At 46.2% G+C, this 25,395-nt stretch overlaps 1 protein-coding gene across 1 annotated transcript in view; it reads right to left on the bottom strand.

The window, feature by feature from the left end:
- Positions 1 to 5,885: 5,885 nt before the first annotated feature.
- LOC106608575 (arylsulfatase J-like) overlaps positions 5,886 to 25,395 on the bottom strand; it is a 33,498-nt gene continuing 13,988 nt past the window's right edge. Inside the window, exon 2 of the mRNA XM_014206564.3 lies at positions 5,886 to 7,922. Within this exon, the coding sequence (XP_014062039.1) occupies positions 6,554 to 7,922 (1,369 nt within the window). The 3' untranslated portion in view covers positions 5,886 to 6,553. The remainder of the gene's footprint in view (positions 7,923 to 25,395) is intronic.

The following is a 25,395-nucleotide window of genomic DNA, read 5'->3' as shown; positions in this document are numbered from 1 at the left end:
CTGGGCCGGAGGACAGGCGGGCCACTCGGGCTGGGCCGGAGGACAGACGGGCCACTCGGGCTGGGCCGGAGGACAGTCGGGCCACTCTGGCAGCTCCGGGCAGTCGGGCCACTCCGGCAGCTCCTGACTAGCGGGCCGCTCCGGCAGCTCCTGACTAGCGGGCGGCTCCGGCAGCTCCTGACTAGCGGGCGGCTCCGGCAGCTCCTGACTAGCGGGCGGCTCCGGCAGCTCCTGACTGGCGGGCGGCTCCGACAGCTCCTGACTGGCGGGCGGCTCCGGCGGCTCCTGACTGGCGGGCGGCTCCGGCGACTCTTGACTGGCGGGCAGCTCCGGCGACTCTTGACTGGCGGGCAGCTCCGGCGACTCTTGACTGGCGGGCAGCTCTGGCGACTCTTGACTGGCGGGCAGCTCTGGCGACTCTTGACTGGCGGGCAGCTCTGGCGACTCTTGACTTGCGGGCAGCTCTGGCAACTCTTGACTGGCAGGCAGCTCTGGTGACTCTTGACTGGCGGGCAGCTCTGGTGACTCTTGACTGGCGGGCAGCTCTGGTGACTCTTGACTGGCGGGCAGCTTTGGCGACTCTTGACTGGCGAGGCTGGGCTGACGCACTAGACGCCTGATGCGTGGGGCTGGTACTGGACGTGCCAGCCTGGAGACACGCACCTCCATGCTAGTGCGTATAGCGGGAAACACCGGACCGTCGAGGCGCACTGGCGGTCTTGAGCGCAGGGTTGGCATCACCCCTTCCGGCTCGATGCTCACCTCACCCTGGCACATGCGGGGCACTGGTACAGGGCGGACTGGCCTGTGCGTCCGTATAGGCGAGATGGTGCGTACCTCAGCGTAACATGGCGCCCTCCACCTCATACGCACCTCCCTGTAATCACGGGTAGCTGGCTTACGGCTCTTCCTTGGCCTGGCCAAACTACCCGTGTGCCCCCCCAAAAATAATTATTGGGGGTGCCTCTCCGGCTTCCTCGCCAGCCGTGTTCCAGCATAACGTTTGCGTTGGTTCCTCTGTCCAGCTGCCTCCACTCTCCTGAGTGCCTCCACCTGTTCCCATGGGAGGCGATCCCTTCCGGCCAGGATCTCTTCCCAAGTGTAGACTCCCTTGCCGTCCAGGACGTCCTCCCATGTCCATTCATCCACCCTGTTCTCCTGTGGCTTCCTCCTCTTCCGCTGCTTGGTCCTTTGGTGGTGGGTAGTTCTGTAAGAGTTGTCTTCAAGAATGGACCAAGGCGCAGCAGGTATGTGGATACTCATGTTTTTTAATTAAAAAAAAAGGAGTAAAGTATCCACTGGACAAAAACAATAAAGACGACAGCAACAGTCTTGCAGGCACATACAACGCAGTGCAAGGACAACTACCCGCAACCCCAAAGAAAAACACACACTCCTATATAGGACTCCCAATCAAAGGCAACTCAACACACCTGCCTTCAATTGGGAGTCCAATCACCCACACAACATTTAACAAACACAAACCCCCTGCCACATCCTGACCAAGACTAACACAATTACGCCCTCTGCTGGTCAGGATGTGACACACGGCTGTCGACCTTCGTCTCTCCCGAGTCCGTACGGGAGTTGCAGCGATGACACAAGACTGTAACTACCAGTTGGATACCATGAAATTGGGGCGATAAAGAAGTAAAAAAAAAAAAGATCAAATTACAAAAGAAAATAAATAAGTGTGCGTTTGTGCATGTGTACACGTCTATTGACCACGCCATGGAACAGGAAGTCAAATGAAACACTTTGACGTATTGGTTGCGAGTTACGTTCCTCTACCCATCCCATGTCAGTTGTTCCCATTAATGGGATTTCTGTTTTTCCCTTGAACGTTTTACTGTTCAACACTAAGACTGATAAATCTGATAAATTTGAGCTTTATAGTATTTTTCACTACAAAGTTTTCCGTTCACAAATAAACACTGACTGCCGCCCGAAATATGAGACAAATGGGTCTGATAAAAATTTAAATAAATGCTTGAGACTTGAGGTCGACCGATTAACCGGAATGGCCGATTAATTAGGGCCAATTTCAAGTTTTCATAACAATCGGTATATTTTTTTTTACACCTTTATTTAACTAGGCAAGTCAGATTAAGAACACATTCTTATATTCAATGATGGCCTAGGAACGGGGGTTAACTGCCTTGTTCAGGGGGGATTCGGGGATTCATTTTTGCAACCTTCCGGTTACTAGTCCAACGCTCGAACCACCTGCCTTACATTGCACTCCACGAGGATCCTGCATGGCAGGCTGACTACCTGTTACGCGAGGGCAGCAGGAAGCCAAAGTAAGTTGCTAGCTAGCATTAAACTTATCTTATAAAAAACGATCAATCTTAACATAATCACTAGTTAACTACACATGGTTGATGAGATTACTAGTTTATCTAACGTGTCCTGCGTTGCATATAATCGATGCGGTGCCTGTTAATTTCTCATTGAATCACAGCCTACTTCGACAAACGGGTGTTGATTTAACAAGCGCATTTTCGAAAAAAGCACTGTCGTTGCACCAATGTACCTAACCATAAACATCAATGCCTTTCTTTAAAACCAATACACAAGTATATATTTTTAAACCTGCATATTTAGTTAATATTGCCTGCTAACTTGAAATTGTGTCACTTATCTTGCGTTCATTGCACGCAATCAGGGTATATGCAACAGTTTGGGCCGCCTGGCTCGTTGCAAACAAATTTGCCAGAATTTTAGGTAATTATGACATGACATTGAAGGTTGTGCAATGTAACAGGTATATTTAGACTTAGGGATGCCACCTGTTAGATAAAATACAGAATGGTTCCGTATTTCACTGAAAGAAAAAACTTTTGTTTTCGAGAAGATAGTTTCCGGATTCGACCATATTAATGACCTGATGCTCGAATTTGTGTGTGTTTATTATATTATAATTAAGTCTATGATTTGATAGAGCAGTCTGACTGAGCAGTGGTAGGCACCAGCAGGCTCGTAAGCATTCATTCAAACAGCACTTTCGTGCGTTTTGCCAGCAGCTCTTCGCTGTGCTTCAAGCATTGCGCTGTTTATGACTTCAAGCCGGGTGGGTATAATTTGTGGAACGTTCCAACAGGAATCTATTTCAAAAACTTCGTAAATAACAAGGTTGCCAAAAAACAACGCATACAAAATTGTATAGCGGCAGAATAAGATACCAGGTAGGGAGCGGTCTATTTCATTGCGTTTTTCACTCATCACGTTTATTACGAAAAATGTCTGTCCTCACTCTGGTTGCCTATGGACAAACATTAAGAATAAGCTACGTGGTGAGTTGATGCCTACAGTGGGGCAAAAAAGTATTTAGTCAGCCACCAATTGTGCAAGTTCTCCCACTTAAAAAGACGAGAGAGGCCTGTAATTTTCATCATAGGTACACGTCAACTATGACAGACAAAATGAGAAAAAGAAATCCAGACAATCACATTGTAGGATTTTTTATGAATTTATTTGCAAATTATGGTGGAAAATAAGTATTTGGTCACCTACAAACAAGCAAGATTTCTGGCTCTCACAGACCTGTAACTTCTTCTTTAAGAGGCTCCTCTGTCCTCCACTTGTTACCTGTATTAATGGCACCTGTTTGAACTTGTTATCAGTATAAAAGACACCTGTCCACAACCTCAAACAGTCACACTCCAAACTCCACTATGGCCAAGACCAAAGAGCTGTCAAAGGACACCAGAAACAAAATTATAGACCTGCACCAGGCTGGGAAGACTGAATCTGCAATAGGTAAGCAGCTTGGTTTGAAGAAATCAACTGTGGGAGCAATTATTAGGAAATGGAAGACATACAAGACCACTGATAATCTCCCTCGATCTGGGGCTCCACGCAAGATCTCACCCCGTGAGGTCCAAATGATTACAAGAACGGTGAGCAAAAATCCCAGAACCACACGGGGGGACCTAGTGAATGACCTGCAGAGAGCTGGGACCAAAGTAACAAAGACTACCATCAGTAACACACTACGCCGCCAGGGACTCAAATCCTGCAGTGCCAGACGTGTCCCCCTGCTTAAGCCAGTACATGTCCAGGCCCGTCTGAAGTTTGCTAGAGAGCATTTGGATGATCCAGAAGAGGATTGGAAGAATGTCATATGGTCAGATGAAACCAAAATATAACTTTTTGGTAAAAACTGAACTCGTCGTGTTTGGAGGACAAAGAATGCTGAGTTTCATCCAAAGAACACCATACCTACTGTGAAGCATGGGGGTGGAAACATCATGCTTTGGGGCTATTTTTCTGCAAAGGGACCAGGACGACTGATCCGTGTAAAGGAAAGAATGAATGGGGCCATGTATCGTGAGATTTTGAGTGAAAACCTTCCATCAGCAAGGGCATTGAAGATGAAACGTGGCTGGGTCTTTCAGCATGACAATGATCCCAAACACACCGCCTGGGCAACGAAGGAGTGGCTTCGTAAGAAGCATTTCAAGGTCCTGGAGTGGCCTAGCCAGTCTCCAGATCTCAACCCCATATAAAATCTTTGGAGGGAGTTGAAAGTCTGTGTTGCCCAGCGACAGCCCCAAAACATCACTGCTCTAGAGGAGATCTGCATGGAGGAATGGGCCAAAATACCAGCAACAGTGTGTGAAAACCTTGTGAAGACTTACAGAAAATGTTTGACCTGTGTCATTGCCAACAAAGGGTATATAACAAAGCATTGAGATAAACTTTTGTTATTGACCAAATACTTATTTTCCACCATAATTTGCAAATAAATTCATTAAAAATCCTACAATGTGATTTTCTGTATTTTTTTTCTCATTTTGTCTGTCATATTTGAAGTGTACCTATGATGAAAATTACAGGCCTCTCTCATCTTTTTAAGTGGGAGAACTTGCACAATTGGTGGCTGACTAAATACTTTTTTGCCCCACTGTATTTGGCAGCTAGTTAGCTAGGTTTGTATGCGTTGCTACTTTGTATGCGTTGTTGGTTGGCAACTTTTACTTTACGTTTTTTGGAACAGATTCCTGTTGGAACGTTCCACAAATTATACCCACCCCTTCAAGCCTATCAACTCCCAAGATTAGGCTGGTGTAACCAATGTGAAATGGCTAGCTAGTTAGCGGGGTGCGCGCTAATAGCGTTTCAAACGTCACTCGCTCTGAGACTTGGAGTAGTTGTTCCCCTTGCTCTGCATGGGTAACGCTGCTTCGAGGGTGGCTGTTGTCGATGTGTTCCTGGTTCGAGCCCAGGTAGGAGCGAGGAGAGGGACGGAAGCTATACTGTTACACTGGCAATACTAAAGTGCCTATAAGAACATCCAATAGTCAAAGGTATATGAAATACAAATCGTATAGAGAGAAATAGTCCTATAATTCCTATAATAACTACAACCTAAAACTTCTTACCTGGGAATATTGAGGACTCATGTTAAAAGGAACCACCAGCTTTCATATGTTCCCATGTTCTGAGCAAGGCACTTAAACGTTAGCTTTCTTACATGGCACATATTGCACTTTTACTTTCTTCTCCAACACTTTTTTTTGCATTATTTAAACCAAATTGAACATGTTTCATTATTTATTTGAGGCTAAATTGATTTTATTGATGTATTATATTAAGTTAAAATAAGTGTTCATTCAGTATTGTTGTAATTGTCATTATTACAAATAAATAAATATATATATATAAAAATAATAATAAATAAAAAAATCGGCCGATTAATCGGCATCCTTTTGGTCCTCCAATAATCGGCATCGGGCGGTGAAAAATCATAATCGGCCGACCTCTACTTGAGACGTTGAGCGAGAGAGAGCGAGAGAGAGGGAGAGAGAGACGTGGAATTACAGAGAAAGAAAGATGGTGAGAAAGACAGAGGTGGAATGAGAGAATGAGAAAAACAGAGATCTGCATCAATTTATTTTATTTTGTTAGCCAATTTGTTTTACATTCAGGTTTACCTGGTGCCAGACTAGACAGAACTAATGGGGAGAACATAGATTGTTTTAAGTTCAGACGGACTGTACTCATGAAAGAGAGTAAATCTAAGTTGACTATCCAATATAAATCCTACATTTTGTTTTCATTTTCTTGCAACACTGCAATCAACAGCTAATATAATATAACTATTAATCTTTTTTATTTTTCTTTAGCCCAAATATATGGTGCTGTCGACAAAGATTCATTCTATATTTATTTTCTCTTTGCCTAAATGTCAGAAATCTAATAAAAATCGGAAGGTCATAGAAGTTCAAGCATGCAATCAAAAACTAGAAAAATAAACATTATTTAAAGGCCCTAACCCATAGTCTTGAGGTCATAGGTGCTGGGTCTGACAGTAGTGATTAAAGTGGGTTGTTTCCTTAAAGCCTACTCTCTGAGGCAAATATAGGTCCATTTGTCCATTGAGTTCATGTAATATCCAAAGCACCAGTCCATTAAAGTCTTCAAATCATTGAGCAGGACAATCTTTAAAGACCCATCGTGTGTCAATCCCTGAGATCTGACCATCTAAAAGTCTTTCACAACAAAAAGTCACAGCAATAAATAAAAAGACTAGTCCTCCACCTTTCTTTCAGTCCTTCAGCTTCCTCTTCTTCGCTTTCTTCTTCCGCCTCTTCTTGGCCAGGTTGTTGGTAAGGAGGTTAGTCTCTCTATCATCTTCATCCTCTTTGTACCAGGGTCCCCACACCCCTCCGTTGAAGTTAGGATTGGAGCGGGAGTCTTTAGCCGGGTAGCGCACCGGGATGGCCGTCCTATTATACTGTGCTAGCCGCATTAGCATCTTCTTCACTATGTGTGGGTAGCGTAGAGACAGGTCCACTCTCTCGTAGGGATCGGCTATGATGTTGAACAGCCAGACGGACTTCCCCTGGTCCCAGCGGACATATTCGTTATGCCAGCGGTTGGTCAGAAGCAGATTGGAGAAGGTCTGCGGAGGGACCCAGTCGCTGTAGCCAGGCACCCCCGTGAGAAGCTTCCAGTGGCCCACCCGGAGAGCGGCTCGGATGGCCGTGTTCCAGAGGCCATAGCCGGCCTTCCATGAGCCGTTCTTTGCCTTGGTGTAGATGGGGTCGATGTTGTGCAGAATGTCGTGGCGGGGGGACTGGCGGCCCTCGCTGATGGCTTCCCACACGTCGTAGCCATCCAGGTTGAGATCTTCGTCCAGGGTCCCCTCCCCTAGGGTCACCAGGGTGGGGAACCAGTCTGTGATGTGGATCAACGCCCGGCATCGGGTCCCCTTGTTCAGTAGCAGGGGACTGTGAACGAAGCCTACAGCCCGGATGCCCCCCTCCCAGTAGGTGGCCTTGCTCCCCCTGAGGGGCCAGTTGTTGCCCCCAGCCATGGGCTGGCCCCCGTTGTCTGACGAGTACACTATCACCGTATTGTGGTAGAAACCGTAGCGCTTCAGTGCCAGCGTGAGGTTGTGGACGGCCTCATCCAGGCAGGACACCATGGCGGCGTACTTGCGACGATGTAAGTTAGGGATGGACTTGTAGCGCTCCAGGTAGCGAGCGGGCACCTGTAGCGGAGAATGGACTGCCTGAAAGGCCAAGTAGAGGAATAAGGGTTTCTGGGGGTTGTGGTGTGCCAGGATGTCCACAGCTTTTTGGGTGAACATCAAGGTTGAGTATCGGCCCCTATCCTGTTCCCAGGCCGCCTCCTCCCCTTCGTGCAGGTCATAGCCACACATGCCGGGACCGTCACATTTATAGTGGCTGTAGTAGTCACCACTACCCAATAGGGACCCAAAGAATGTGTCGAAGCCGCGCTGAGTGGGCATGCAGCCACGCTTGTAGAAGCCCAGGTGCCACTTTCCCACCATATGCGTGGCGTAGCCTGCCTGCCGGAGCTTTTGGGGTAGTGTGACATTCTCCAGGGGCAGGCAGTTGGCCTGGGTGGGCCTGATGACCGAGTGCTGGAGGCCTGTGTGGATCTGGTACCTGCATGTGACACAGAGAAAAGAAAGGCTGTTAGTCAATCAACCAATCGACCAAGCAAATCTTATCTATGACCTATGCTACAAAGTACACCTCCAAAGAGAAGGCCAAGGTGACAGTGTCTAGGAAACATAGCTAGTTTGGATAAACATTGTGAAGAACCAGAGCGCCGAGGGAGAGACCATCCTCATCTGGCCAGTCAGAGTATCCAAAACCAGTCATACATCAAATAAAGCGTTTGCTAACATTTACAGTTAAATATAATATAGTTGGATGCAGTGTTGTGGTACGACAGGTATGTGCCTGCCATGATTCTACCATGGTGTTGGGATTTCTCCTTCCTCACTATCTGACATACACCCGTTAGCTTGGCTTCCTCAACCTCGAATCCTTGGAATTCTATGCTTGAATTGTAGAGTTCTATGGTATTATGATGTGCACAGAAATAGTTCCAGATAGTTATAGGCTATACTAGAAAGATCATTTTTCTACAATTTGAATATGATACGGTATGATTCCCAATCAAATAAACCAAACAGTCTGCCAAGGTTCTGGTAATACATTGACAATTCCCCCAGTTTAAGTTTCTAAAACGACAGATTAGGTTGTTTCTTTCACTTGACAATGAATCCTTTCACAGACATTTGAAATGCAATGAGACGGCACAGAATCAGCTAGGTATAACACACAGTATGCATTATTCAATCTAATTCTAATTGCAATGGACTTAATCCAAAGCCAACAGGTTTAGACTGACAGCTGAGCGAGTTAGACAGGAGATGTCCAAGAGCAATATGCCAGAGGATGAAGTCATTGTAGTGGTGAAATGACATATCAGCTACAATTACCCCCGAACTGACTTCATCATTGTCTGACTCTCCTGCTATCAGACAGAGAAAGCCAGACTACCTCAATCCCTTTTTTCTCTCCCTTCCTCCTTGCCTTCCCCTCCTCCCCTTCTACACTCATCCCTCTTTCTCTGCTGTGGCCAGTGGCAAAAGGGCAATCACTCACCAGGGAAATGGTAAATAACATAAGCGGTCAGTGTGCACTTTGAAAAAGGAGGCTTCATTTGGAGGGAAGGCATGTGGTGGTCTGCGAACCAGGGCTTTCTTAGCTGTATCTTAAATGATTTCAAACGTATCCACAGCACCAAACACTCGCTTTATTCACACTTGGACACAGTTCTATTCAAGTCTTTGCATGTCATTTTAGAAAACTTTATCTTGGAAATGCAAATACTGTAGTGTACTCACTGCAGTAAAATCTTGCCCTTGACTTAACTTGAACTTTAATAGCAGATAGCATTACTGTATGTGTTTTAGGGAAACTGGCTATTAATTCCCTGGAAAACATTTAGTTTAGTTGATGAAACATTGGAATGTTCTTAGCAGTTTTAGACTTAATTGGTTGTTCCCCTAGGTCATTCACTTAACATTTTCACACAGCATTAAACTGTCAGACAGATGCTGACCAGGGTTTGCAAAATGACATTAGGTGTGTGTGGTTTGCGTATGTGTGCGAGCTGTATGTGTGTGTGGGTGTGTGCGTATGCCTGCGTGTGTGTTTGCATGCTAAATGACAGAACAGGGATTAGCTAATGGACATCAGAAAAAAGTGGTGGTGAGGGTAATGGTGTAGTCTCTGTTTGTATTTCTATTTATTAAGGATCCCCATTAATTCCTGCCAAGGCAGCAGCTACTCTTCCTGGGGTTTATTATGGATCCCCATTAATTCCTGCCAAGGCAGCAGCTACTCTTCCTGGGGTTTATTATGGATCCCCATTAGTTCCTGCCAAGGCAGCAGCTACTCTTCCTGGGGTTTATTATGGATCCCCATTAGTTCCTGCCAAGGCAGCAGCTACTCTTCCTGGGGTTTATTATGGATCCCCATTAGTTCCTGCCAAGGCAGCAGCTACTCTTCCTGGGGTTTATTATGGATCCCCATTAGTTCCTGCCAAGGCAGCAGCTACTCTTCCTGGGGTTTATTATGGATCCCCATTAGTTCCTGCCAAGGCAGCAGCTACTCTTCCTGGGGTTTATTATGGATCCCCATTAGTTCCTGCCAAGGCAGCAGCTACTCTTCCTGGGGTTTATTATGGATCCCCATTAGTTCCTGCCGAGGCAGCAGCTACTCTTCCTGGGGTTTATTATGGATCCCCATTAGTTCCTGCCAAGGCAGCAACTACTCTTCCAGGGATCTGGTCAAATTAAGGCACTTATACAATTTTTAAAACATTACAATACATTCATAACAGATTTCACAACACACTAAGTCTGTGCCCTCAGGCCCCTTCTCCACTACCACATATCTACAACACTAAATCCATGTGTACGTGTGTATAGTGTGTATGTTATTATGTGTGTGTATGCATGTGTGTTTGTGTTGCTTCAGAGTCCCCGCTGTTCCAGAAGGTGTAACTCCATACATTACAGTATACTATGCCTCAGGAGTCAGTCAGGTGGGAGGACTGTCTGTCTCAGTGAACTGAATATGTGGAGCACCTCCTCCTCCACCTCTCCTTCTCCTCCTCCATCTCTCCTTCTCCTCCACCTCTCCTTCTCCTCCTCTACTTCTCCTTCTCCTCCTCCACTTCTCCTTCTCCACCTCTCCTTCATCTCTCCTCTACCTCCACCTCTCCTCCACCTCTTCCTCCACCTCTTCTTCTCCTCCTCCACTTCTCCTTCTCCTCCACCTCTCCTTCACCTTTCCTTCATCTCTCCTCCACCTCAACCTCCTCCTCCACTTCCTCCTCCACCTCTCCTTCTCCTCCTCCACTTCTCCTTCTCCTCCATCTCTCCTTCTCCTCCACCTCTCCTTCACCTCCTCCTCCACCTCTCCTTCTCCTCCACCTCCCTTCTCCTCCACCTCTCCTTCATCTTTTCCTCCACCTCTCCTTCTCCTCCACCTCTCCTTCACCTTCTCCTCCACCTCTCCTTCTCCTCCACCTCTCCTTCACCTCCTCCTCCACCTCTCCTTCTCCTCCACCTCTCCTTCTCCTCCACCTCTCCTTCATTTTCCTCCACCTCTCCTTCACCTTCTCCTCCACCTCTCCTTCTCCTCCACCTCTCCTTCTCCTCCACCTCTCCTTCACCTCCTCCTCCACCTCTCCTTCTCCTCCACCTCTCCTTCTCCTCCACCTCTCCTTCACCTTCTCCTCCACCTCTCCTTCACCTCCTCCTCCACCTCTCCTTCTCCTCCACCTCTCCTCCTCCTCTCTTCCACCCCTCCTCCTCCACCACCACCACCTCTCCTTCTCCTCCTCCACCTTTCCTTCTCCTCCACCTCTCCTCCTCTCTTCCACCTCTCCTCCTCCTCCACCACCACCACCTCTCCTTCTCCTCTCCTCCTCCACCTTTCCTTCTCCTCCACCTCTCCTCTTCTCCTCCACCTCTCCTCCTCCTCCTCTTCTCCACCTCTCCTCCACTTCCTCCTCCACCTCTCCTTCTCCTCTCCTCCACATCTACTTCTCCTCCTCCTCTCCTTCACCTCCTCCTCCACCTCTCCTCCTCCTCTCCTCCTCCTCTCCTCCACCTCTCCTCCTCCTCCTCTTCTCCACCTCTCCTCCACTTCCTCCTCCACCTCTCCTTCTCCTCTCCTCCACATCTACTTCTCCTCCTCCTCTCCTTCACCTCCTCCTCCTCTCCTCCTCCTCTCCTCCACCTCTCCTCCTCCTCCTCTTCTCCACCTCTCCTCCACTTCCTCCTCCACCTCTCCTTCTCCTCTCCTCCACATCTACTTCTCCTCCTCCTCTCCTTCACCTCCTCCTCCACCTCTCCTCCTCCTCTCCTCCACCTCTCCTCCTCCTCCTCTTCTCCACCTCTCCTCCACTTCCTCCTCCACCTCTCCTTCTCCTCCTAAACCGCTGTGTGGCAGATGTGTCTCTCAATGAACGCTGCACGGCCACTATGGTAGCGAATATCGACCATTAACAACACACTTGGTAGGAGTGTTGCTGTTTGTTCCCATCTCCATAAGACTGTAGTGTAATTACAGTACATTCAACAAGCAGAGATAGGGACATTATACCCAACATAGTATACCCAACATAGTATACCCAACATAGTACACCCAACATCTGTCATTTAAACCCCAAGGGCTCTATTTTAACAAACCTAATGCAATGAGAAATATAAACCCTGGTGGTAGCACTTTTGGTCCTGGGGTGTGTCCGAAATATTTTCACAATTTTCATAGCCATTATTATGAGCGCAATAGCTGCCGGTAGTGTGAAAAGAGCTGGGTTTTGATAAATAAACAAGTTGTAGGTGTGATGAGGGCTTGGCCACTCACTAGTCAATTAAGGCGTTCCATTGTTTCATACGGCATTCGTTTGTCTCAAGTTTTGTCGGTTACTGGCGGTCTTTGAGTTGTCATCATCTCCAATTCGTCTGGGGGCACGGAATATTCTTGGCCTAGTTCATTGTGGATGGATACTACAGTTTATTAAATAGCATAGGTTACAGTAACATAAAACAAAAACATCCAGTGTTGGCTCAGTATGTTTGGACTGTTGACAGTCAACATTGTTGTAATTGGCTTCAACGAGTATAGGACTTAGGCATCGCACTCTCCTCAAATTAAAAATACTAGGCTCCTGTAAATTGGGAGAGACATGTGTGAGACATGTGTGAGACATGGCTTGTGAGACAAGCCAGATATAGCCTAGGCCTGCTGTTGATATGGTGTTATAGAACAGAAACTTTGGTTTGGAGGAGAATGTGTTTGGTAACCGAACAGGAGGCGCCGTTTGGAAATGGGGATCGATATATACAAGCGGAACGGAGTGTTCACTGCAGGTAGGCCTATGTGAATTAGGAACAATGCAAAAGCATGTCGGAAAAAGCCTCACAAGCATAAACCTTTTATGTATCGGCTCCTTGGCTAACGCAGGATCAGAAAGACTTCCTTATAGCAGGGTAAAGGGCCTTGCTTTTTAATCAAAAACAAATACAATACAAATTGTTAAAGGAAAATAACTTAACCCGGTGACATTCTTTAGAAACATTTATCTCATTCCATGATGGGCATTTAACCTAGATGGAAGGGTTTGTACTGTACGTACATCCACAATAACAACAGGAGCTGTCTAAAATAATGTAACAGCCTACGTAGATAAAAAGGGGATGTCCACTCACAGTTTTGTCTTTTAATAAAGCTTTAGTGATTGTGGTCTCACGAGAAACCCTTTATCGATAGTCTGGACTACTTGGCGACTGCTAGTAGAAAGAGGAGGAAGGGAAGCGCTACTAAGGTACACAATAGTACATTTTGGTAGACAGAAGGTGCTCTTTGGTAAAAGGGGTAAATTGGTCATCAAAAAGAAAGGAGGACCAAGGTACTCTTCATATAATTGATTAAAATGCCTTTATTAGTATGGCATGTTCAATAGAAACAAGGTTTTAAAAATCCAACGCGTTTCGGCTGCATGGCCTTCGTCAGGGAGTACAAAGAAATAATACAATGTCCTCTTTTGAACAGCTTTTCCAATCAGCCCTAATTTGAAGAGGGAGTGGTTACAAAATTGATTGGACACACCTAGTAAGCAATACTATACACATTAAAAAGTCAAATACTGTAGCTATGTTATCATAAAAATATAACTCCAAGCTAGAAGTATCAGAACACTTAGAAAGGTAGTTCTAACCTTAAATATGACTGGGAGAAGTGTCAAGAATAACGCAGGAACGTCCCAAACTGCAGACTGCAATTGCACCCATCTCGATGTAGAGGCACATCATCTCAAGGGAGTGGTCGGTATGAAATACATTCCCTGCTAGATGTGCTGGGTGGTACAAGATATTTGCATGATGCTTCCTTGACTAGACTACTGACGTTATACAAAATTCAAAAGGCACATTTCCGCATATCACTGTGAGCTAACTGTACAGAGCCTTATCACTGTGAGCTAACTGTACTGAGCCTTATCACTGTGAGCTAACTGTACAGAGCCTTATGACTGTGAGAACTGTACAGAGCCTTATCACTGTGAGCTAACTGTACAGAGCCTTATGACTGTGAGCTAACTGTACAGAGCCTTATCACTGTGAGCTAACTGTACAGAGCCTTATCACTGTGAGCTAACTGTACAGAGCCTTATCACTGTGAGCTAACTGTACAGAGCCTTATGACTGTGAGAACTGTACAGAGCCTTATCACTGTGAGCTAACTGTACAGAGCCTTATGACTGTGAGCTAACTGTACAGAGCCTTATCACTGTGAGCTAACTGTACAGAGCCTTATCACTGTGAGCTAACTGTACAGAGCCTTATGACTGTGAGCTAACTGTACAGAGCCTTATCACTGTGAGCTAACTGTACTGAGCCTTATCACTGTCAGCTAACTGTACAGAGCCTTATCACTGTGAGCTAACAGTACAGAGCCTTATCACTGTGAGCTAACTGTACAGAGCCTTATCACTGTGAGCTAACTGTACTGAGCCTTATCACTGTGAGCTAACTGTACAGAGCCTTATCACTGTGAGCTAACTGTACAGAGCCTTATCACTGTGAGCTAACTGTACAGAGCCTTATCACTGTGAGCTAACTGTACAGAGCCTTATGACTGTGAGCTAACTGTACAGAGCCTTATCACTGTGAGCTAACTGTACAGAGCCTTATCACTGTGAGCTAACTGTACTGAGCCTTATCACTGTGAGCTAACTGTACAGAGCCTTATCACTGTGAGCTAACTGTACAGAGCCTTATCACTGTGAGCTAACTGTACAGAGCCTTATCACTGTGAGCTAACTGTACAGAGCCTTATCACTGTGAGCTAACTGTACAGAGCCTTATCACTGTGAGCTAACTGTACAGAGCCTTATCACTGTGAGAACTGTACAGAGCCTTATCACTGTGAGCTAACTGTACTGAGCCTTATCACTGTGAGAACTGTACAGAGCCATATTTGCTCGTGATGCACATCATTTTATTATCAGAGCGTACCACTGGACTTCTGGTAAGTATGCTTTAGTGAGAAAGTGTTGGGATCTGGTACAAGTATGTTTACCCACCCCCAAAATGAATATTCATGATAACTTCTCACATGAAGGCACACATTTTTTTAAGTGGTTGGGGAAAGGCTGAACTTGGGGTTGGGAACAAATTGGGAACAAAAAAAGCACATATGTCTTGTTCCATGTGCATATGGGTACTGTGCGTCACGGCTGGATAGGCAGCGCTTCTGCTGTCAAAATCCATGCCTTAACCAACCCGTTACTGCTAAAACCAGCTTTCGCTTGGTCTTAAATATCCCCATCAGAGCATACTGAAATTGTCACTTCGGCACACGTTTTTAAGGACACACCTCAGATATTGCCTCCCCACCTCAGCACAAGCGAGCTCATATAAAACAGGTAAATTACCAATCCTGGCTCTAGGGTTTGAAAATAGAAAAATGACGGCTTTACCAGGTCAAAAACACTAACGAGTGTGCTTTTGACAATTACGCTGGCTTAACGCCAGCCACAAACAGAGCGCCTAGTGTCTTTCTAAAGGAAAGGAGCTGTATGTTGTAAAAGACACTGAGGAAGCATCGGTGTTAAGTACATCTGAATGGGTCCTGAGATTCTCAATACTGGCAAATAACAAATGGAGACCTTAAAATGATATATTCATTTTTAAATATAACATTTAAGATATTGATATATCAGAATTCATCTTTAAAGACCGTGAGGATAGAAATGGAAACGATCATTTAATGTTCACCATCCATTGGGGCACCAGAGAGGAATCCATACTGGCACCAGAGAGGAACCCATTCTGGCACCAGAGCAGAATGCAAACCAGGGAGTGTTGGTTTCATGTGGACCTGGGATGATCTGGGAACCAGATTGTTTGTTGGTTTCATGTGGGCCTGGGATGATCTTGGAACCAGAGTGTTTGTTGGTTTCATGTGGACCTGGGATGATCTGGGAACCAGAGTGTTTGTTGGTTTCATGTGGACCTGGGATGATCTGGGAACCAGAGTGTTTGTTGGTTTCATGTGGACCTGGGATGATCTGGGAACCAGAGTGTTTGTTGGTTTCATGTGGACCTGGGATGATCTGGGAACCAGATTGTTTGTTGGTTTCATGTGGGCCTGGGATGATCTGGGAACCAGAGTGTTTGTTGGTTTCATGTGGACCTGGGATGATCTGGGAACCAGATTGTTTGTTGGTTTCATGTGGACCTGGGATGATCTGGGAACCAGAGTGTTTGTTGGTTTCATGTGGACCTGGGATGATCTGGGAACTAGAGTGTTTGTTGGTTTCATGTGGACCTGGGATGATCTGGGAACCAGATTGTTTGTTGGTTTCATGTGGACCTGGGATGATCTGGGAGCCAGAGTGTTTGTTGGTTTCATGTGGACCTGGGATGATCTGGGAACCAGAGTGTTTGTTGGTTTCATGTGGACCTGGGATGATCTGGGAACCAGAGTGTTTGTTGGTTTCATGTGGACCTGGGATGATCTGGGAACCAGAGTGTTTGTTGGTTTCATGTGGACCTGGGATGATCTGGGAACCAGAGTGTTTGTTGGTTTCATGTGGACCTGGGATGATCTTGGAACCAGAGTGTTTGTTGGTTTCATGTGGGCCTGGGATGATCTGGGAACCAGAGTGTTTGTTGGTTTCATGTGGACCTGGGATGATCTGGGAACCAGAGTGTTTGTTGGTTTCATGTGGACCTGGGATGATCTGGGAACCAGAGTGTTTGTTGGTTTCATGTGGGCCTGGCATGATCTGGGAACCAGAGTGTTTGTTGGTTTCATGTGGACCTGGGATGATCTGGGAACCAGAGTGTTTGTTGGTTTCATGTGGACCTGGGATGATCTGGGAACCAGAGTGTTTGTTGGTTTCATGTGGACCTGGGATGATCTGGGAACCAGAGTGTTTGTTGGTTTCATGTGGACCTGGGATGATCTGGGAACCAGAGTGTTTGTTGGTTTCATGTGGACCTGGGATGATCTGGGAACCAGAGTGTTTGTTGGTTTCATGTGGACCTGGGATGATCTGGGAACCAGAGTGTTTGTTGGTTTCATGTGGACCTGGGATGATCTGGGAACCAGAGTGTTTGTTGGTTTCATGTGGGCCTGGGATGATCTTGGAACCAGAGTGTTTGTTGGTTTCATGTGGGCCTGGGATGATCTGGGAACCAGAGTGTTTGTTGGTTTCAAGTGGGCCTGAGATGATCTGGGAACCAGAGTGTTTGTTGGTTTCATGTGGACCTGGGATGTTCTGGGAACCAGAGTGTTTGTTGGTTTCATGTGGACCTGGGATGATCTGGGAACCAGAGTGTTTGTTGGTTTCATGTGGACCTGGGATGATCTGGGAACCAGAGTGTTTGTTGGTTTCATGTGGACCTGGGATGATCTGGGAACCAGAGTGTTTGTTGGTTTCATGTGGACCTGGGATGATCTGGGAACCAGAGTGTTTGTTGGTTTCATGTGGACCTGGGATGATCTGGGAACCAGAGTGTTTGTTGGTTTCATGTGGACCTGGGATGATCTGGGAACCAGAGTGTTTGTTGATTTCATGTGGGCCTGGGATGATCTGGGAACCAGATTGTTTGTTGGTTTCATGTGGACCTGGGATGATCTGGGAACCAGAGTGTTTGTTGATTTCATGTGGGCCTGGGATGATCTGGGAACCAGAGTGTTTGTTGGTTTCATGTGGGCCTGGGATGATCTGGGAACCAGATTGTTTGTTGGTTTCATGTGGACCTGGGATGATCTGGGAACCAGAGTGTTTGTTGGTTTCATGTGGACCTGGGATGATCTGGGAACCAGATTGTTTGTTGGTTTCATGTGGACCTGGGATGATCTGGGAACCAGAGTGTTTGTTGGTTTCATGTGGACCTGGGATGATCTGGGAACCAGAGTGTTTGTTGGTTTCATGTGGACCTGGGATGATCTGGGAACCAGAGTGTTTGTTGGTTTCATGTGGACCTGGGATGATCTGGGAACCAGATTGTTTGTTGGTTTCATGTGGGCCTGGGATGATCTGGGAACCAGATTGTTTGTTGGTTTCATGTGGGCCTGGGATGATCTGGGAACCAGATTGTTTGTTGGTTTCATGTGGACCTGGGATGATCTGGGAACCAGATTGTTTGTTGGTTTCATGTGGGCCTGGGATGATCTGGGAACCAGATTGTTTGTTGGTTTCATGTGGACCTGGGATGATCTGGGAACCAGAGTGTTTGTTGGTTTCATGTGGACCTGGGATGATCTGGGAACCAGAGTGTTTGTTGGTTTCATGTGGACCTGGGATGATCTGGGAACCAGAGTGTTTGTTGGTTTCATGTGGACCTGGGATGATCTGGGAACCAGAGTGTTTGTTGATTTCATGTGGGCCTGGGATGATCTGGGAACCAGATTGTTTGTTGGTTTCATGTGGACCTGGGATGATCTGGGAACCAGAGTGTTTGTTGATTTCATGTGGGCCTGGGATGATCTGGGAACCAGAGTGTTTGTTGGTTTCATGTGGGCCTGGGATGATCTGGGAACCAGATTGTTTGTTGGTTTCATGTGGACCTGGGATGATCTGGGAACCAGAGTGTTTGTTGGTTTCATGTGGACCTGGGATGATCTGGGAACCAGATTGTTTGTTGGTTTCATGTGGACCTGGGATGATCTGGGAACCAGAGTGTTTGTTGGTTTCATGTGGACCTGGGATGATCTGGGAACCAGAGTGTTTGTTGGTTTCATGTGGACCTGGGATGATCTGGGAACCAGAGTGTTTGTTGGTTTCATGTGGACCTGGGATGATCTGGGAACCAGATTGTTTGTTGGTTTCATGTGGGCCTGGGATGATCTGGGAACCAGATTGTTTGTTGGTTTCATGTGGGCCTGGGATGATCTGGGAACCAGATTGTTTGTTGGTTTCATGTGGACCTGGGATGATCTGGGAACCAGATTGTTTGTTGGTTTCATGTGGGCCTGGGATGATCTGGGAACCAGATTGTTTGTTGGTTTCATGTGGACCTGGGATGATCTGGGAACCAGAGTGTTTGTTGGTTTCATGTGGACCTGGGATGATCTTGGAACCAGAGTGTTTGTTGGTTTCATGTGGACCTGGGATGATCTGGGAACCAGAGTGTTTGTTGTTTTCATGTGGACCTGGGATGATCTTGGAACCAGAGTGTTTGTTGGTTTCATGTGGACCTGGGATGATCTGGGAACCAGAGTGTTTGTTGGTTTCATGTGGACCTGGGATGATCTGGGAACTAGAGTGTTTGTTGGTTTCATGTGGACCTGGGATGATCTTGGAACCAGAGTGTTTGTTGGTTTCATGTGGACCTGGGATGATCTGGGAACCAGAGTGTTTGTTGGTTTCATGTGGACCTGGGATGATCTGGGAACCAGAGTGTTTGTTGGTTTCATGTGGACCTGGGATGATCTGAGAACCAGATTGTTTGTTGGTTTCATGTGGACCTGGGATGATCTGGGAACCAGAGTGTTTGTTGGTTTCATGTGGACCTGGGATGATCTGGGAGCCAGAGTTTTTGTTGGTTTCATGTGGGCCTGGGATGATCTGGGAACCAGATTGTTTGTTGGTTTCATGTGGACCTGGGATGATCTGGGAACCAGAGTGTTTGTTGGTTTCATGTGGACCTGGGATGATCTGGGAACCAGAGTGTTTGTTGGTTTCATGTGGGCCTGGGATGATCTGGGAACCAGATTGTTTGTTGATTTCATGTGGGCCTGGCATGATGGCTTCTCACCAGTTAGTAGTCTGAGCAGGGGACTGTTGCCCACCACTCCACAACAAATACACCCACTGGGGAATAAAGGAAGCATTGTTGTGCTGACTGAATATCATTAGCTGGATCCAATATGTCTACAAAGAACTAATAGATGGATGGGAAAGAGAGAGAGGAGGGGGAACCAACATCTGTCTTAGGGTAGAGACTAGAGAGACTCAATGAAGTGAGCTCTTTGGAGGTCCGTAGTGGAACTTGGAGCTGAGCTTGTAGGCTTCGACTACAGCTATAATATATTAATCGACATATGTGGACTTTATCTCAACAGACTTTACAACGCTAGATAGAATGTGCAGAGCAAGCTTTCATAAAATGCTTTAGTTTGCACCTATAGGCCATTATCTCCGTATAGCTCTTTTCACAAGCAATTACATGTCCATATTTATTCTCTTCCTTTGTCGATAAATGTCCATAAAACATTGTTTCTGGAGGTTTTCTGCTACATTATCTTCCCTCTCTGCCAGACATGGAGCACTTTGTTTAGATTCTATCGGCGCATATAATCAATATTCCATTCCATGCCGTCACTTAATTTGTTTTTATTTGTCCAGCTTCGTGTTAAAGCCAAGGTTTGAAATCTAGGATTGAGAGGAAAGAACAATATCTCCCTGAGGGTATCTTAACTTCCAGATGATCAAGCCCCACAAAATCACAATGGGACACAACTACAAGTGCAGATGCATCCTAGAGCTGTGTGTGTCTGTGTTCATGCGAAAGGGAGGGAGGGAGCTTGTGTGAGCAAGAAAGCTCGTGAGATCATCATATGCTCCTAACCCTCCGGAGTCTTGTGCGTTGCTGGTGCTCACATACCAAAAGGTTACTGACGTGTAATGAGAATGTCATGTCATGCATGGAATCTCTGATTCCTACATAGATCAGTCATCTGAACAGAAGATCTTGATGTGGACTGGCACAAGGTGGAATTCCAAAGTATTCTGGTCTATATCTATCTATACCTATAGGATTTGGGGATTTCAAGGGAATGGTGCATTGGCCTGGACTTTGTACGGGTCTTGAGTGGTTGAAGGACAGTTGTACTTTCTAGGCCCTTAAAAAGATAACTGGAGTCATGAGCATATTGAAGATGTGTCCCACTAGCCCAGCCCCACACCATGTTGAATACAGCCCATTTACAAACACCTTGTAACATATTTCATGGCATGAACATTCTCTAGGCGTCAAAGGTTGAGGGCTGAAGGCCAGCCAGCTCCACTTTCGATGCCCAACGAGGAGTCATGCCAGGCAGTAAAAACCTTTAGCAATTGTTTCCTAGTTTTGCTTCCCTTCCCTGTAATCACACTAGCTGTCTCTTTGGTTTCTTTACACAACCACTGGACCACTAGGCCAACAAAACGCACACGCCATTAAACACAAATCACCAAACGCAGCTTGCAAACACAGAGTCCCACAAGGCACAAGGGGAAACAACTACTAGGCCACCCAGCCTCCGAGTTCTAGGCCTGTACCTGCTTCCAAACCATCACTATCCCTGGGCCCGGGCCCGGCTGCATGGGCCAACCATGTAACTGTTCCACGTCCTCCCTACATATGGTTCAAATAAGCAGCCTCTCCTCTGCTTTCTAAAGCTTATAAAATTCAGCCTTGGAGCAGTGTGGCTCTCTGGCTTACTCCCTTCCTCCCCCCCCTCCTCACTTCTATTCACTCAGCCTTCCACTATCTCTCTGGCTCATTCCCTTCCTCCCTCCTCCTCCTCACTTCTATTCACTCAGCCTTCCACTATCTCTCTGGCTCATTCCCTTTGTCATGACGTTGGCCTGTGGGTAAGGTTTATGACCCCCCCCCCCCCCCATAAATACCTTTCTCCCTTCCCCTCTCTGACCCTACTGAAGGACTGCTGTCCTGAAGGACTGCTGTCCTGTTAAATATAGAGAGTCTGGGAACATCAAACAAATGGGGAAAGGAACCATATTTTGTTAATAAAACCAGTTGGAAATATGCTTTGGAACGTAATGTGTATGGATGTCAGTTCGGTTGTCATCTGAGACATTATGACTGATGACAGGACGACATAAACTGTACCTGGGAAAGTATACACCCTCTAATTATCAGAGTCACATGGAATTGTTATGCAATTGAAATGTTTGATATTGAAATTGTTTGTTAGGAGATTAAATGTAATTTTAGCTTCCAAATGAGAGAATTGGGTTTTCATAAGGAAAGTGCCCTGCTTGATCAGTGGCCCACCCCTGTGAAGAGACAGGGGTTATAAACGATGAAACACATCCTTCCCCCTCTCCACTATATAAGCCTTTGATGAAAAGATAACCGTTGTTCCAGTACGTGAGGTCTGCAGCCTCTACGTTAGAAGGACACACAGGTCAAGTACAGAACTAAGCCAACCTCGGCGTGAGCTTTGATGGCGAATGGTATGAACTTTGAGCTTATTCACTACAGAAGTGATACTTCCTAGCGATTGAGTTAGCAGCGGCCGCTGTAGACGTGGGCTAGGAAAGGACGGACGACGGATCCAGTCTAACAGACGGACGAAGATACCACCACGTATCCAATTTACCACCAGAGACATTCTTCCGAGGACAGGAAGATCTGTTGGCCAACCCGGCCAGCATCTACGACCAATCTACCGAAGCGCAGCTCAGAGTAAATATTTATTGCATTTTCCTTTTCCAAATGGGCGGTAATTTAGAATGCATAACATAATGTATTTACGATAGCATAGCTGCTGTTTCTTCGTTCCTAAGTCTTCCCGCTCTTTCATTCAAGCCCAACCCCCTTTCCTTTGTGTAACCAGCCATCATACAGGTTCCGTCCACCAGGACGTTTTCTGTATGACATCATTTGTATTCTGTGTATATGTAATTCTGTGAGATTAGTTTAGGTATTTAGTAAATAAATAATTAAACCCAATTTGGTATTGCTGATTCAACTTGTTAGCCAGGGTTCGTGAAGATAGCCAAGAATTTACAACTTTCATTATGAGACTGAAAATAAGATAAGGGTTAATATTGACTGCTATCGATGTAAAGTATTACTAAGTATTTTAAGAGTTTATTCGGAAGATAACGGCTCTATAAACGTTCTTCCGTGGTGCCCCGACTTTCTAGTTAATTACATTTACATGATTAGCTTAATCAGGTAATATTAATTAGAGAAAGAATTTTATAGGTTAGCATGTCATATCACTTAATCCGGCATAGCCAAAGACACGACACCTTCCTCCCTCCCCCTCCTCACATCTATTCATTCAGCCTTCCACTATCTCTCTGGCTTATTCCCTTCCTCCCTCCCCCTCCTCACTTCTATTCACTCAGCCTTATCTCTCTGGCTTATTCCCTTCCTCCCTCCCCCTCCTCACTTCTATTCACTCAGCCTTCTACTATCTCTCTGGCTTATTCCCTTCCTCCCTCCCCCTCCTCACTTCTATTCACTCAGCCTTCCACTATCTCTCTGGCTTCCTCCCTTCCTCCCTCCCCCTCCTCACTTCTATTCACTCAGCCTTCCACTATCTCTCTGGCTCATTCCCTTCCTCCCTCCCCCTCCTCACTTCTATTCACTCAGCCTTCCACTATCTCTCTGGCTCATTCCCTTCCTCCCTCCCCCTCCTCACTTCTATTCACTCAGCCTTCCACTATCTCTCTGGCTCATTCCCTTCCTCCCTCCCTCCCCCTCCTCACTTCTATTCACTCAGCCTTCCACTATCTCTCTGGCTTATTCCCTTCCTCCCTCCCCCTCCTCACTTCTATTCACTCAGCCTTCCACTATCTCTCTGGCTTATTCCCTTCCTCCCTCCCCCTCCTCACTTCTATTCACTCAGCCTTCCACTATCTCTCTGGCTTATTCCCTTCCTCCCTCCCTCCCCCTCCTCACTTCTATTCACTCAGCCTTCCACTATCTCTCTGACTGACACCACCCCTTCAATCTAACTCTGCTGCTACCGCCTTGACACTCCTCTTAAACGCTATCATACGTTCTCTTCCAGACCCTACCTAACACATTCTTCATTCCCTTATTCACACGTTGGCCTTGCTTCACTTATCCACAGGTTCACTTCATCAACCAACCCAGTGTGTATTAGCTCTACAGCCCAGTGTGTATTAGCTCTACAGCCCAGTGTGTATTAGCTCTACAGCCCAGTGTGTATTAGCTCTACAACCCAGTGTGTATTAGCTCTACAACCCAGTGTGTATTAGCTCTACAACCCAGTGTGTATTAGCTCTACAGCCCAGTGTGTATTAGCTCTACAGCCCAGTGTGTATTAGCTCTACAACCCAGTGTGTATTAGCTCTACAACCCAGTGTGTATTACCTCTACAACTCAGTGTGTATTAGCTCTACAGCCCAGTGTGTATTAGCTCTACAGCCCAGTGTGTATTAGCTCTACAACCCAGTGTGTATTAGCTCTACAGCCCAGTGTGTATTAGCTCTACAACCCAGTGTGTATTAGCTCTACAACCCAGTGTGTATTAGCTCTACAACCCAGTGTGTATTAGCTCTACAACCCAGTGTGTATTAGCTCTACAGCCCAGTGTGTATTAGCTCTACAACCCAGTGTGTGTTAGCTCTACAACTCAGTGTGTATTAGCTCTACAGCCCAGTGTGTATTAGCTCTACAACCCAGTGTGTATTAGCTCTACAACCCAGTGTGTATTAGCTCTACAACCCAGTGTGTATTAGCCCTACAACCCAGTGTGTATTAGCTCTGTAACCCAGTGTGTATTAGCTCTACAACCCAGTGTGTATTAGCTCTACAACCCAGTGTGTATTAGCTCTACAACTCAGTGTGTATTAGCTCTACAACCCAGTGTGTATTAGCTCTACAACCCAGTGTGTATTAGCTCTGTAACCCAGTGTGTATTAGCTCTACAACCCAGTGTGTATTAGCTCTGTAACCCAGTGTGTATTAGCTCTACAGCCCAGTGTGTATTAGCTCTGCAACCCAGTGTGTATTAGCTCTACAACCCAGTGTGTATTAGCTCTACAACCCAGTGTGTATTAGCTCTGTAACCCAGTGTGTATTAGCTCTACAACCCACTGTGTATTAGCTCTACAACCCAGCGTGTATTACCTCTACAACCCAGTGTATATTAGCTCTACAACCCAGTGTGTATTACCTCTACAACCCAGTGTGTATTAGCTCTACAACCCAGTGTGTATTAGCTCTACAACCCAGTGTGTGTTAGCTCTACAACCCAGTGTGTATTAGCTCTACAACCCAGTGTGTATTAGCTCTACAACCCAGTGTGTATTAGCTCTACAACCCAGTGTGTATTAGCTCTACAACTCAGTGTGTATTAGCTCTACAACCCAGTGTGTATTAGCTCTACAACCCAGTGTGTATTAGCTCTTCAACCCAGTGTGTATTAGCTCTACAACCCAGTGTGTATTAGCTCTACAACCCAGTGTGTATTAGCTCTACAACCCAGTGTGTATTAGCTCTGTAACCCAGTGTGTATTAGCTCTACAACCCAGTGTGTATTAGCTCTACAACCCAGTGTGTATTAGCTCTACAACCCAGTGTGTATTAGCTCTGTAACCCAGTGTGTATTAGCTCTACAACCCAGTGTGTATTAGCTCTACAGCCCAGTGTGTATTAGCTCTACAGCCCAGTGTGTATTAGCTCTACAACCCAGTGTGTATTAGCTCTACAACCCAGTGTGTATTAGCTCTGCAACCCAGTGTGTATTAGCTATATTTTGCCCAGTGTGTATTAGCTCTACAACCCAGTGTGTATTAGCTCTACAACCCAGTGTGTATTAGCTC

This window comes from Salmo salar, chromosome 07 (assembly GCF_965601325.2).
Source record: "Salmo salar chromosome 07, fSalSal1, whole genome shotgun sequence".
NCBI lineage: Eukaryota > Metazoa > Chordata > Actinopteri > Salmoniformes > Salmonidae > Salmo > Salmo salar.
Note: the sequence above shows the minus strand (reverse complement) of the source record. Positions and strands in the feature narration are given on the sequence as shown.